At 41.4% G+C, this 14,562-nt stretch overlaps 1 protein-coding gene across 2 annotated transcripts in view; it reads left to right on the forward strand.

Moving 5' to 3' along the window:
• Positions 1–4,736: 4,736 nt before the first annotated feature.
• The window catches only part of PTBP3 (polypyrimidine tract binding protein 3), a 69,607-nt gene continuing 59,781 nt past the window's right edge, over positions 4,737–14,562 (forward strand). The window contains exon 1 of one of the 2 annotated variants that reach the window (XM_026672313.2): positions 4,737–4,859. Coding sequence is in view for 1 of the 2 variants with exons in the window: in XM_026672311.2 (XP_026528096.1) it covers positions 4,852–4,859 (8 nt within the window). In the remaining variant the exon portion in view is untranslated. The remainder of the gene's footprint in view (positions 4,860–14,562) is intronic. The other variant, XM_026672311.2, reaches the window with a different exon arrangement.

A 14,562-nucleotide genomic window follows, 5' to 3' on the forward strand; every position in this document is an offset into this window, starting at 1 on the left:
ATGAACTTATGCCTTGCTTTGCATTCCTCCCACTCCACAAGTGCCAGTAAAAAACAATTTTAAAATGATTGCCATATATTTATAGCTGTTGCTATAACTATGCACATATCTTATAATGAAGCCTATATTTAAATCACTATTTAAAACAAATCCTGGTTTAGCATGGTGTATGAACCACTGTTATCATTGCTTTGTTGGATGTTTATCACTCATTGGTATAAAAAAGAACTATGCCAGCAAATATTTTGAATACTAAAGCATGACTGCAATTAAAAAAGAAAACTAAAAAAAATGTGATTCAAATTTTAAAACCCTAAAAAGGCTGGCAATACTGAGAACCAAACAATCTGGTGGGAAACATTCTATACTAATATATTTTGGGATGGAAGAAATTCAAGACCTCATTCTTCCTCTCTTACATAAAAGCTTAGGCATCTCTTATCAAAACAAACAGAACTGGCAGCTTCAACAACTAAAACAGTTTCAGGCTGAAGCTCCTATCTCCTTCTGTTTTCTAGGTTTAATTGTTTTTTTTTTTTTTTGCATAATCCAAGAATGGATTCATAAAACATACTAAAACATAAACTACAGTATGCATTACAAATGGCAATGCCTGGATTCTCATAAACAGCTTTCTCCTTAGTTCTAGGTTGCTTCTCTCCTTGATTACTTTCTATCCACTGTTGCTCATCTTGCCTTCTGGTGCTTTGGAAAATAGGTTGATCCCCATCTTCTTTGTGGAAGCCCCTCAAATATTGGAACACTGCTATAATGTCACACCTAGTCCTTCTTTTCACTAGAACTATTTCCCTGCTAAGTATTAGCCTACACCAGAGGGCCAGATGCATCATGCGCAGGCCACGCCCACCCCAGCTCTGTGAATGGGGAAAATGTCATGAAACATCACGTGATGGCAACAGGATGTGGCGAGTTTGACACCCGTGGATTACACTATCAAATTGTATACAGTCATACTGCATACATAATGTCACTGTTTGCCCATTGAAATACAATACATTAATATAAAGTCTTGACTGTAATTTGAGAATGATGACTGCTTTATTTTTTCAGATTTTTATCCTTTCTGTTTTCATATAGGACTCATGGTAATTAACATACTAATAGTTCTTCCACCTTTTATTTTTCCCAACAAGAACAACCCTACAGAGTGAGCTGCGCCAAGGGAGAAAAACTGGCTCAACCAGTCACCAAGATGCTTTTCATCTCAAGGTATGACTAAACCTCAGTTTCCTGCTATCTAGGCCACTCCTTAACTATTACATTTATCTGGCCTCTCATTTTAGTTATCTTATCATTTTATCACACCTTTATTTATTATTTTATCATTTATTTATATGTATTTAATCTAGTTATATTAAATGTAAAAATTACAATTGTTACCTTTTAGAAGATTGTAATATTTCAGTGATCATAACATAGTAACCTATGAAATCTGCCTGTCTGTAATTTTACAATTGAATAGCTATTGTCATAAACCTTGGTTTGTTTCTAGCACGATATGCAAACTCAATTTCTGATTCTCACAAACTGTGGCTTAAGGTATTGTGTGGAATATTTAATAAAATGATCCAGTGTTCTCTAGTGGATGCAGTTGGGTCCCCTTTGAACACAGTTTAGGTCCAGGCATAAAGCAGAAGCAGCATCAACTGTTGTAGCAGAATTTTGTTGGGAACTTGATAGAGGGACTGTATGCCTGTGCAGAAATCTATGCCCTCAAACATCCTCCTGAATTATCTATGAAGGTTGGGGATTGGGGACATTGTCTTGTTCCTAACTAGAGCAATTCCAGTCTCTGATACTAGGAGAGGAGAGATCAGCTATTTGTGGTGTGCCCTTGACAGATCTTTCTGTGCCCGGAGTTCAGTTGTTAGGAGAGGTCATCTGGCAATTCAAGGAGTGATACCATCAATATACCGATGATTGCTTTTTTTAAAAAAATTAACATTCTGGGTCCAGCCAAAGATACTTGCAAAAAACTGCCCCAGTCCCTGGAGGCTGTTGCAATCTGGATGGGATAAAATAAGTTTTGGAAGAAATGTCCATCTGGGTTCAGTTCCAAGTGGGGAGAAAGCCACTGGAAACATGGAGATTGCTTGGAAAGATGGTTTTAATGGTGGACAGCAGGACCACATGATTTGAAGTCCTGGGGAAAAGGCACATGGGTGAAAGAGGGAGTGAGATTTATAACCTCTGTTGGGTTTTGAACTTACTTCCTGTTCCTGTGGCAAGAAATGTATCCTAATTGGTTGTCAGACTCTGCACACAGAGACTTACACACACACACACACACACACACACACACAGAGAGAGGGAGAGAGAGAGGAAAACAGAACTCACACTGGTCATTCCCACCATAAAACTCAGTTAAATTAGGGAAGGCACATATCTTAACAAATATACCTCATGGTTGTATGGAAGACAGAGAGAGAAACAAACAAACAAAACCCCAACATTCCTATTTATATATGTCCCTTTTCTGAAGTACCTTTATTTAGCCAAATTTGGTTTTCCAGTTTCATCTCATCCCTGAGCAAAGCACTCTCTTACATATCTCTCTTGCTCTGTTTTTTTCATTTGGCTAGGACAGGCATCTGCTGATTGTCCCATGCCTTGAGCAAATATACAAGGGGAGTCCTAATTGTCACCTTTGAACTGCTGCTTCCCATGTTCCCTCTCAGATGTGGGGCTCACTTTGGCTCAGTCAGGAACAAAAAGGGGAAAAAAACTTCCACCTCATGGTTTTTGGACAAAAAAAAAAAAGCACCTGGGAGGACTTCGGTTCCCTGACAGAATACGAGTACCTCCTTTCCTGGGAAACAGCTAGGTTTTCAGACCCCTTCATGGGTCCGGGAGGACTGCCACTTTCTTAAGCAGTGAGTATGTCCATCTGGGTTCAGTTCCAAGTGGGGAGAAAGACACTGGAAACATGGAGATTGCTTGGAAAGATGCTTTTAATGGTGGACAGGAAGACCACATGATTTGAGGTCCTGGGCAAAAAGGCACATGGGTGAGAGAGGGAGCAAGATTTATAACCTCTGTTGGACTTTGAACTTGTTTCCTGTTCCTGTGGCAAGAAATGTATCCTGATGGTTGTCAGACTCCCATGAGGACAAGCAGGTAACTTTGTAGATTGTCTTCTTGAGTCCCAAGCCTGGTTGAATCTTGCTGGGTGATGTAATGAGGGGGCTTTGGGCAATTCCTATTATGGCTTAATGGCTTTTCCCTGAAGGATCTTGAGTGAGGGCATTTGCTTATGAATAGACCTAGCCATCTCTTTATCTCTTAAGTGCTGACGTCTGCTGTGGGCTATTGAGGTGGGTTGGGGGTTTAAGAGTGAGTCTGCTTCCTGCCTAAAAGAAAACATATTTCTCCATTTCTCATCCAGGGAAATATAATATTCTTCCTTTTTAATATTTCCTAGAATATTTCATTCTTCTAGGAGAGGGGTGGGTGCTAACTTCCTATGTAAGTTAAAGCAGATCCAGGTAAGACTGCACTGTTTGTTCCTCATATTTTTTAGTCTGTTTTTGTGATCTCATGTGGATTCCTGAGGCAACAGGTGTGCAATTTGTGAATTCTCCTAGACTCACAGCTACTGCTAGTGGGGCGGATGAAGTCCTTGATCAGAAGTGATTTTGCCTAGATTTGATATGTCAACAGCAGCCAACCCTGGAGCAGCAAGATCTGGCTGGTGACTCTGTCTCTGTCATTACTTGATTAAACTTGTGTCACCTGTAAACTGCTTCTTGTTGACTAGTATATTATTTGCAAAAGAAATATATTGCAGCTGCTTTCCAGGAATAATGTAGTCCCGTCTCCAATAGTCCACCAGAAATCTCTATAAAGACCCAGGTTTTGCAGAAGGCCTTCCAAGAATTAGAATGGCCTCAACTTGAATGTCTTTTTAAATAGTGATTATTATGTACTATAATTATGAGAAAGTACTGTACTTTGAGGTTTTATTTTAAGATTCTTTTGCATTTCATACTGTACAAATTATTCTGTTGCATTTTACTATTCAAAACATACGGCACATTTTAACATATTCCAATGTGTAGTTTTACTGTGAGTGATGAAGATTTGGCAGCATACAAATACGAGAAAATTATTTGCATATTTTAATTAGTGTTTTTTTAAAAAATTTACTCAGTCAAGAAATAAGGGGAACGAAACTGGAAAAACTTTCAAGATAAATGTTGCGACACAACTTAAACAGTGTACTCGGAAGAATGTATTTCCCTGCAGTGTACTTTTTTTTTATTTTTTGCCGCCTGCTGATTCTATCCATGTATCTATCTCATCTTATCTCCCTGAGGAAAAAGAGCAATGCCCTTAGATCGCACCCCTCCCTCCCCCGCTGCTGTGGTTTGCCGCCTGTTGTTGCTGCCTCCGAAGCGGTCAGGCGAAATGACCTCCCAGGCAGCCGCGCGCATCTTCTTGCATTTTTTCCCCCTCTCCTCACATTTCTCGGGCACGTTCAGTCACGCGCCCAGGGCACGCGCGCTGTCCGACCAGGTCTCCAACGGCCGGGGCAAAGGCAGCCGCGCGCACCTTTCTTGCGTGCTTCCTCATTCTTCCCCACCCCAGTCCCCGACCCTCTCGCGCAGATCCCGAAGGCCCGGCGGAGGGGCGGGGAAAGAAGAGGCGGAGGCGAAAAGCAGGGCGTCGAACATCTTGTCACGCATGCGCGTCCGCCGGCAACCCCGCCCCCCCCGTCCGCCCCTCCTTTTTCTCGTTTTCTTCCTCAGAGAGCGGCTGTTCGGCTCCCTTTCCCTTCCCTTCCCCCTCACCCTGTCCCGTCCCTCGCCGCTTCCTTCCTCCTGTCTTGCCATGGATGGGTGAGTACCTGCCTCGCCCCGGCCGTTGCGGATTCTCCCCGCCGCTCGCTGAGGAGGAGGAGGAGGAGGGAGGAAGAGGAGGCGAAAGGAACCCCCCCCTTCCTCCTTCCCCTTCGGTTTAGCGTGGCCGTCCTGCATTCGGTAGCGACTACCGAGGCTCCGGAGATGCACAGCTTGGGTGGGTGGGGGGCTACTAGGCGACGGGGCAGGCGGAGTAAGACGCCAAGGGAAGAGGGCGAGGGAGCAAATGAGACCTCGGTCCGGCTATTAGGCGAGGAAGTGAAACGAGTGGGGCGGGGGCATCGTTCCCCTGCCCTCGGGTATACCTCGGACTACCATGCTCATCGTCCACTCCCCCAAAGGCGCGGGTGACGGAAGCTGTGGTCTTGGAAGTCCTCACCCCGGAATAGGACTTAGGACGAGTCGTCGAGAATCGAGTCCCGCCGCCCCTCCTTGTTTTCTTCCTCCTCCCTTCCTCGGAACCCGGGCAGCGAGCGATCCCCGAGTGTGTGTCTCTGTGTGTGTGTTTTTGCCTCGCTTCCCGGTAAGACATGCGAAGAAAGCGAGGAAGAAAGAAACCGGGTTTTCCACGGTGGCGGCGGTTTTTTCTTCCTTCCCCTCCCCTCCTTTGATGAGGGCGAGGCGAAAATCGAGACGCGATCTTAACTTTCCTCAGGTGTGGCCGGCCGGCGCCCATTAAAACCCAGCCCTTAAAACTTCTCGCGCAATTTGGAATTGGGTCCTTCGGTGGCCTTTTGTCTCCCATAGAAGAAAAGCCAGCTCCGGTGGGGGAGAGGCGGAGAAGAGAGAAAAATATATTTATTTTTAATATATATATATAAAAATAAAAAGCAGTCGATCTCTCTCTCTTTTTCCCTTCCCACCCCGCTTTCTCTTCCTCTTCGATTGCGACAATTAAAGGGCGAAAGAGTCCTCTGGCTTCCTCTTCCTCCCCCCCTCCCCCCCGCGATTATCAGGTGTGGCTTTTCGACTTCAGAGTTCTGCTATAGGAGAGTTGTGCGCTTGGCCCAGAAGTGCAAACAAATGTTGGGGGTGGGGGTTGTATATAGGAGAAGCACAATTTGCCAAGCAGACGAGCCTGTTCTCGAGGATGGGAGGTTCCCCACCGAGAGCGAGGCGAGTTGTTGTCCAAGCGCGTCACGCCTTTCCAGCCACCGGAGAGGAACACAACCAGGAAATCGAGAGCGCCGCCCTAAAGTTAAAAGGTGGCAGACAGGCCGGAGAAAAGACGGCAAAACTCGAATCTTTTCAAGCGGTGGTGGTTGGGTTTTGTTTTTTTTTGTTTTTTTGTCGAGCAGCAAAATAGTGTATTGCACTGCCGGGAGTGACGGCTGACAAAGCTTCCAAGTGTGAGCTTGATTTTGAGCTGATGAAGTCTTGTTAACTAATTGATTGGAACTCTCCTCTCTCGTCGCCATGGAGCTACTAACTACTAGACCTTGTTGGTTTTTTTTTGTTTTTTGTAGTTTGGGCTGATAAAATGTTGAAATACTGCAATGGCTGAGCTGCTGGTAACTTGGCCTTTGTGCTGCTGTCTTGATACACCAGTGTTTTATTTATTCCATTTCTAAAGCTGCTTCTAAAACTATAAAATAGTTAAGGCAACACAACAATAAAAGCATCCAAAAAATAGCTTCCGCTCCATTGACTGTTTTTAACATTTATTGAAGTGTATATTGTGGTTTTTGAGAAGCAATATATTTAGGTACCATTTTCTGAGAGGATTTCTATTATTCTGAACATAATTTTCACACTAATATTTGAGTTGAACGTTGTTTGCCTAAGGTGTCAGTTTTGGCAAGAAAACGGGATTAGAAACATTTGTGTACATATTCTGTTCTGATTTAGTAATATTACAATCTCTCTTCACATTTATCTAAGCAGGGAAGTATCTTAAGTATAATGAATTGTGAATTTATTGGTAGTGACCATTAGGTCTAAACAAATGTTAAAATTTATTTTCAAGCCTTGCTGAATATAGGAATATTGTGTATATTACTACTTTTTTTGTTTAAGACTGCATTGTTATAACAATTTACTTGAGGAAATAATTATGTAATATGAGATTTCCAAGGAGATAGGTATATAATATAATTTAAATAATTCCAAAACATATGAAATTCAGGCTCTTGATCTATAATTCTTATATAGAAATTAAGTGGCAGCTTGAAATTCTTGGGTTACCTTTATTGCACATTAACTTCTTTTAATTGAGCATGTTGAACATTGTATTGCAAAAATGTATCATATTCTATTTGAGAAGCTGAACATAAAACATACCATTTTGGAAATTTTAAGGACATATATCAATTGTATGATTAGACCATGTTGAATTTCATTTCTAAAAAGATTCCCAACATTTTTTGCAATGTGGCATTTCCCTTTATCAACTGTGTTTGGTATTAATGCAAACATTTCCTTTAGGAAATAGAAAACACTAATATGATTAGTGCACACTTCTTTCCTTGCTTCTTTCCTCTATCTTTTTACATTTCTCTACATGTAATATGTCAAAAAAATAATACCATGCATGTTTTAATTATGCTCTGTAAGCCACCCAGAGGCTACTTGATAGGCAAGTTATATTAAATCTAATAAATAATATATTTAAAGCAAAGGAAGCTGGGATACTCAGGATCTCTGTGTGTAGTGTTTTATCTTGGCGAGGTGTTGTCTAATGGATTAGAATATGTTGCTTGTGCTTTTATATATAGATACACTGTGGTCCATGCAAAGAGGAATTAGCCAGAAGCAGGAAATGCCTAAAATGGTACTAGTTTTGCTTAGATGGCTCTTTCTAAAATGGGGAATAACATGACCACATAGAACTTTTTGATAATGATGATTAAACATGATTTATTAAGAACATATACCTATTTATTTTAATAACTGGTACCTTGACTGTCTATTTCAGACTGTCTTATTTCTTAAAAATCCTAAATAAGTATAAAAGCCTCAACTATAAGACTGAGCAGATAGATTTTAAATCTTTTCCTTTTATGAATGTGTTTTAAGATTTGTATGAGTTTTTTTTTTTATTTCTATGATTTGGGACACTGGTGGATATTACAAGACACAAGGTTTTTAGTGGCTACTTTGCAATTGCTTGTTAAGGAATTCAGATGTTACATACAAATTAAATCAATTATTTGTATTTGATGTAACTTAAATTCAATTTTTTTCACTTAGAAAAATATGAGTTCTTTTTTAAATTAAAGGTAAACATACCTTGCCCCCCTCCCAGCCATTGCCTGTGCCCATTTGCTGACATTCGCAGTGCCTTCCTTTCCCTACCTTTTAACCACTGGTAACTTGACACTTTCTCTTCTGCACATCCTATGTGGTGGCTTGGCCATTAGCCTTAGTTGCCATTGTTAGCTTTTTCACTTCCTCCAAAACACTTTTGCCAGAATAGATTACTCTGCACATAGAATGCTTCATGGATTGTTTTAATTATGATAATGTAGTTGCAAACTGTCATTTCCTTTTTTTGTTTTCAAAGTTACATAACTTTCACACCATCTGAAATAAAACATATTTTTCTTTTTTACTATTCAAGGCTATAGAAATAGGTTTTGGTATTGTCAAATATTCAGTTGATTTTATCTGAAGTAAGAATTTTGGTCCTCTTTCAGTTATTTCTTCGCAAATTTGTTTACACACTTTCATTAGATTAGGGTAGTTTTTGGTAATAGCATTTCAAGCAATCCACTAATTGTCCTATCAGGCATCTTCTGGGAAAATTACATTCTCTCTGTGCTCTCCTAAACAGCTGCTGCAAAATAATTGTTGTGAAAGTTCTTTTCAATGTATGCTACATTGTCTCATTTCTAGAGCATTGAGGTGTAGGAGGTATATCACTTGAGGTATAGGAGGTGCCTAATATAAGCACTGCAACTAGATATGCAGAAAACATTCTGTGCATTAATTGTTCTGTACACAGAACAACAACTTTTGGTTGCTTTGCGGCCCAACCATTTTAAGTGTGCTTCAGTTATGAGGAATAAAATAGTGTTGTATTTTTTTTTTCTGGAAGCAGATCAAAATGCAATTGATGCAGGCAGAAGAGTTTGTTTTGGATGAGGGGAGCAGGGAAAAGCCAAGGCTGAGGGGGTTTCTTTGGCAATCATATATGTGGAGATTGGTAGCAACAATAGATTGGTAGCAGAGAGAAGGAAGGGAAGGCATTGGGTAGATTTGATAAGTAATGCATGGGACATCAGTGGTGTCTGAGAGGAGGCAGGAAAGGAAGAGGCTGGGAAATCGAGTGGACAGGAGAGGAAGGCGTGTGTTTTACTCATTCCATAAAATCACTGGAACCATCTGGATTTTGGCCAAAACCTGGAACAATAAAAACATTTGGATTTCATTTCTTTGCCGTGGCTGAATAATACTGGTTGGGTAGTACTTCTGGAATGTAATTTTCCCTTTTACATGACCTATAACCTTATGTATATTCCATTAGCCTGAATATTAGTTTCCTAATACTAAATTTCTTCCAATCTTTCGTACACTGGCAATGTACTCCATAACAAACTTTGTATTAGGTGTTTAAAGTTATTTTGAGAGTTTGTGATAGTCTTTTCTATAAATATTCAGCAATGTGCATTTCCTGATGGTTTCAGTAAGGAAGAAACTGGTTCTTTGATTGATAGACAAGGACATGTCGCAATGGATATTGCTGTAGCCATCCAGATACAGGTTAGCTATTATCCACTAGATATTTGACTTCTTTAATTTTTTCCTTACATTTATCTAATGATTATTCTGCAATATATACTCTGTTGGGTGAATTGTATCCTAATAAGAAATGACTGAACCCTATCAATGAAATCTGCAACTTCAGCTATCTGGAGAGTTGGTATACAACCACATTAAGCAATATTTATGAATTACAGTTCGTGCTCCAATTTTATTACAAAGTTACTCATACTTGCTTCTATGGGATGGACTTTCTGTTTGAAGCTGGAAGGAAAAACTGCATCATTTGACATAGGTGATATAGCTGGAACACTGCTATCAGATGACTTTGAAATAGAAGACAAGCTCCACTTCACTGAAGTAGCAGTTCCAGTAGAAAGATTTTCATGCACATGTATGCTCCACGCGTATGCTGAGAAGGTGAAGGTGGTTTCAGAGAAGCCCTGCTGAACCTCCAAAGAGCTTTAGCGGCAGATTTGGACGTGAATGAGCCCTAATAAAAAAGGATTAATATTGAAAGTGGTGTTGGGGTAATCAAGATAATTTCATATAGAGGCTCATCCAAACAAAAGAAAGCAATGTAACTAGAGACCTGCTTTTTCAGTATTAAAAAGGATATACACTGATCAAAGTGGAAAAGTTCCTGTTTCTGTCTGTTTTGATTTAAACAAAATAATTGGTTTTTTTCCTCAGACATGACCCATCCAAAAATTACAACCAGAAAAGATACTCCTTAAAATAGGATGATGTAAGACGTTTAGTAAGTTGAATATAGCCCTTGATACTTTTCAATATTTTTGGGTTAAGGTACTTCATTCAAGCATCCTGTCCTACTATTTCATTGCTCCATTATTTGCTTTTTTATGCAGTCTTTTGTGTGTTACCACACAAGCAACATTTTTATTAAAATTTCCTAAAAGTGATTTCTTTTATGACCTCCTACTTCGATTAGGTTTTAGTCAATAGAAAGCTAACTTCAAGGCTACAACTTCCTTTTTTAAGTCTTCTGCACTGCAGGCAAATGTATACTTTATATTTCAGTTTCTATTCTTCATCCCTTTCATAAATCCAAAGTGAAATCCATTTGAAACTTATACCAATGATTTGTACCAATTTTATACCATTCTGGGTTTATGCATGGCCTGTATACCGTTCTACTAATTGATCTTCAAGCAGTTTCCTTTCACTACTGTTCCTTAGCTGATATCAATGTACTTGAATTCAAGAACAACCAGATTGCTCCCCCTCCCCCAATCATTTTAATGCCTCCTTTTCTCTACCTCAAGGATAGTGACAATGCTGCAGTCAGTATGGTTTTTTTTCCTGGTTCTTCTTTGACCCTGCTCTCCCAAACACTAATGGACATAAGTGTCCCATTAGTTCAGACACAGATCACCCCAAAACATATATTCTGAGCATGGAACGGTTCATGCATAGAACATGTAAAAATGTACAGTACAGATAGTCCTCAACTTATGACCACAATTGAACTCACAATTTTTGTTGCTAAGCGAAACATTAAGTGAATTTTGCCCCATTTTACAAACTTTTGTGCCACAGTTAAGTGAATCACTGCAGTTGTTAAGTTAATAGCATGGTTGTTAAGTGAACCTGGCTTCCCCATTGACTTTGCTTGTCAGAAAGTCACAAAAATGAACACATGACATTGGGACACTGCAACTGTCATAAATATGAGTCAGTTGCTAAGCAACCGATTTTTGATCACATGACTGGATACTGCAATGGTCGTAAGTGTGAAAAATGGTCATAAGTCACTCCAGTGCTGCTGTAACTTTGAATGGTCATTATGTGAACTGCTGTAAGTCGAGTACTAATATGTTGAAATGTGCATTGCTTTTTAAAGACAATCCTTGCCATGAGCCTATAATCTAATAGTAAAAATGCTAAAGAGTTTGAAAGCAGGCATATCCAGGTATGAGTTCTTAAAATTGTTAAACTGATTTTACAATAATCTAGTGCATTATTACTGTGAAGGTCATTCTGGCAAAAGAAAAACCAAAATGTCAGTTGATTCTAACTGATCTGGAAAAACAAGTTTTGCAGTTTCCCTTGCTCAAATGCAGCTAAGTGGAAAAGATGAGCCGCTTGAGAATGCAGCTGCTTCTTATAAGATTGTAAAGCTAGCCATGTTGCAAAATGTTTAGTGTACTATCAGTTCAATTTTGCTAGCTAGTTTGAAAATGAATTGCACTGAATATATTGGCATGTTAAAGATGACAACATACTTTAAACATCATTTCATTTTTCACAACTATATTTTGCTCTTATATAATCACTTGAATGTGTAGTATTGGGATATATTTAATTTTATAGAGCTATAATTATGAGACTTGGTAGGGTACAAAAAGTTATAAAATGAACAATGAAACATAATGGTATATTAAAGCCAACGTACAATTTAAAATTGGATTCCTGATAAAAGAAAACAGTAAAAGATGGTTCCATCTTAACAATAAATGAAATAAACTATGTGGAAGATCTCTGTCTTCAACTTGCATCCAGAAAATTGTCAATGTGGGGGAAGGTTGAACTTTCATGTAAAGGCTTGTTTAGTACTATAGGAGCCATGACAAACTTCAGCCTCCTGAATTTTACAGAACAGAGGAATTACAAGTGTAGGAATCGTATTTTTGGTAACTGAAGCAATCAGATACTGAAAATTGTTTGAAGTTACATATAATTCATCAGGAAAAAATCTATTTTGTTTCTAAACATTCTCCTCCATGCTGCACCGAGAGCCCAGGATGGGTTGACTCCTTCCTATGATGTCATTTAGCTGAGTCTGTACTAAGATATAAAAGCCAGCCCCCGGAAGAGACCCCAGCTTTTGACTCAGCTCCTTTCAGTCAGTAGCTGTGTCTCTGAAAGCTTCTGTTAGATAACACTCACCAGCGATCTTCAGTGCCGTTTTTCCTCATTTCAAGCAGCCCCCAGGATCTGGGCAGCTGCTCTTCCAGGAGAGCAGGGCTCTCTCTCTCTCTCCTGCAAGGTTGGGAGCAGGTTGTCAGAGCCCTGTTCAGGCAAGTTGGGCAGCGTCTGTAGACCTCCCCCACGCCTCCGGTTTGAGCGGTTGTAAAAAGCGATAACAGCTTCAGCCAGCTGAGGTTCTGTAGATAGCACTCACCAGCGATCTTCAGTACCTTTTTTCCTCGCTTCAGCAGCTCCCAGGATCTGGGCAGCTGCTCTTCCAGGAGAGCAGGGCTCTCTCTCTCCTGCAGCGTTGCCAGAGTGCTGTTCAGGCAAGTTGGGCAGCATCTGTAGACCTCCCCCATGCCTGTGGTTTGAGCGGTCGTAAAAAGCAATTGGCAAACCGACACCAGCATCAGCCAGCTGATCGTGTGGCCAGAGGCTGCCCTTTGCTGACTTCACTCGGGGCCTCTTTATAGCCTGAGAAATTCTTCAATCTCGGAGCCTGTTTCCCATAGTCAGCTGCCATCTTGGATTGAAGCCTTCCACCATGAGGTGAGCGGCCATTTTGTAAGCCTGGGGGCCAATTTATACCCTAAGGGGCTTAATACAAAAAATTTACAGTTTCTTTCCATCGTAAGAGCTTTTATTCTTCAAATGGAGCAAGATAAGGGTCAGGCAGAGTCCCCCCCGTGGAACAGTCTCTTAAGCCAATAAGAGAAAAAGTTGTAGGCAACGCACCCAATCAGTCCAGAGGGAGGTAGCTGCTAAAATCAGAGCTAAGGCTCTAGCCCCTAAGAAGGCAACTCAGGCTGAGTCGAGGGAAGAAAAGCGCAGACATGCAGCCCTAGAGAGGCAGTTCAACAGAACTATTCAACAGAAGGGAGTGCAACTACAGCATGTTTCAGGTGATACCTGTGGGCACCAGCCAAGTCCTCCCAGGGGAGGAGAAGTTATCTATGAGCCTTTCCATCCTCCATCCTGGTCTCCTGAGGCTTTTGCAGTACAATGATCCTCAGGATCTAAGCAGATCTGGGCCTTATTTCCAACAGGCTTCTGGTCCCTTTGCTCCTCCCCCTCCCTCCAGGCCTTGAACCTCTTCTCAATCTAGGCCTGAAGCCACCTTCACTCCCTCAGCAGCGGGCCTTCAGCCTTCTGCCCCTACCTTTGAGCATAGACCAGGGGATATCCAAGATGTTGTCTCTTTGACTATTAGGCAGGGATTGGCTGAAGGCTTCAAGCAAATCCTTCGACCTCCGGAAAGGGTTCAGGCCCTTCTCCCTTCTCAATCTATAAGTTGCCTCATCACCCTGATTTACACAGGCCCCAGGACCCCAGCGTCCATTCTTCTGTACCAGAATGGGAGGAGGTTGATGAGGAGGGAAGGGCTTCACCATCTGAACGTGAAGAGGGCGAGACCTTGGACCAAAATCTTTCAGAGGAAGAGGACTCTCGCCCAGAGCAGACATCCTCTGCATTGGTCTTCAATCCTTCTCTCTTCAGCCCATTACTCAGCATGGCCTTGGTCACTGCCAAGCTGTCGCCAGAGGAAGTGGCTCCCGAGCCAAAAGGAATTCCCTCTAGCCAGGGAGACTCATTCTTCTCTAAGCCTGTAGTGCATGCAGGGGTTTTGTCTTCTCCCACTTTGTTCCTGGACATGGTCAAGGAACAGTGCGCTTCCCCTTCGGCAGGTCCTCACCCATCTTCTCTGGATAAGCATTTCTACAACGTCAGTGCAGCCCTGGACAATTCCCTGGCAGTGCCTTCTGTTGACATTCCGGTTCTGGCCTCGTTCCCATTTTCTGGCACTCTCATGTGGTGTGGCTGCACCAACTCCAGATTAGATTGCCTACATCTGACCTTCGGTCTCACCAAGGCCTTAATAAGATTATCGCAGCGGCGGAATTCACTGCAGATGCCACTCTCAATTCTGCCAAATTTGCATCTAGGGCCATGGAATCTTCAGTAGCAGCAAGAAGACTGCTATGGCTCAAAAATTGGCAGGCGGAGTCACGCCGTAAATGGAAGCTGGTTTCAGTTCCATTCGCGGGTG

Source organism: Notechis scutatus, chromosome 2, assembly GCF_049901735.1.
Source record: "Notechis scutatus isolate UNSWTSFEM ecotype Mainland chromosome 2, rNotScu1.2, whole genome shotgun sequence".
NCBI classification, from domain to species: Eukaryota; Metazoa; Chordata; class Lepidosauria; order Squamata; family Elapidae; genus Notechis; species Notechis scutatus.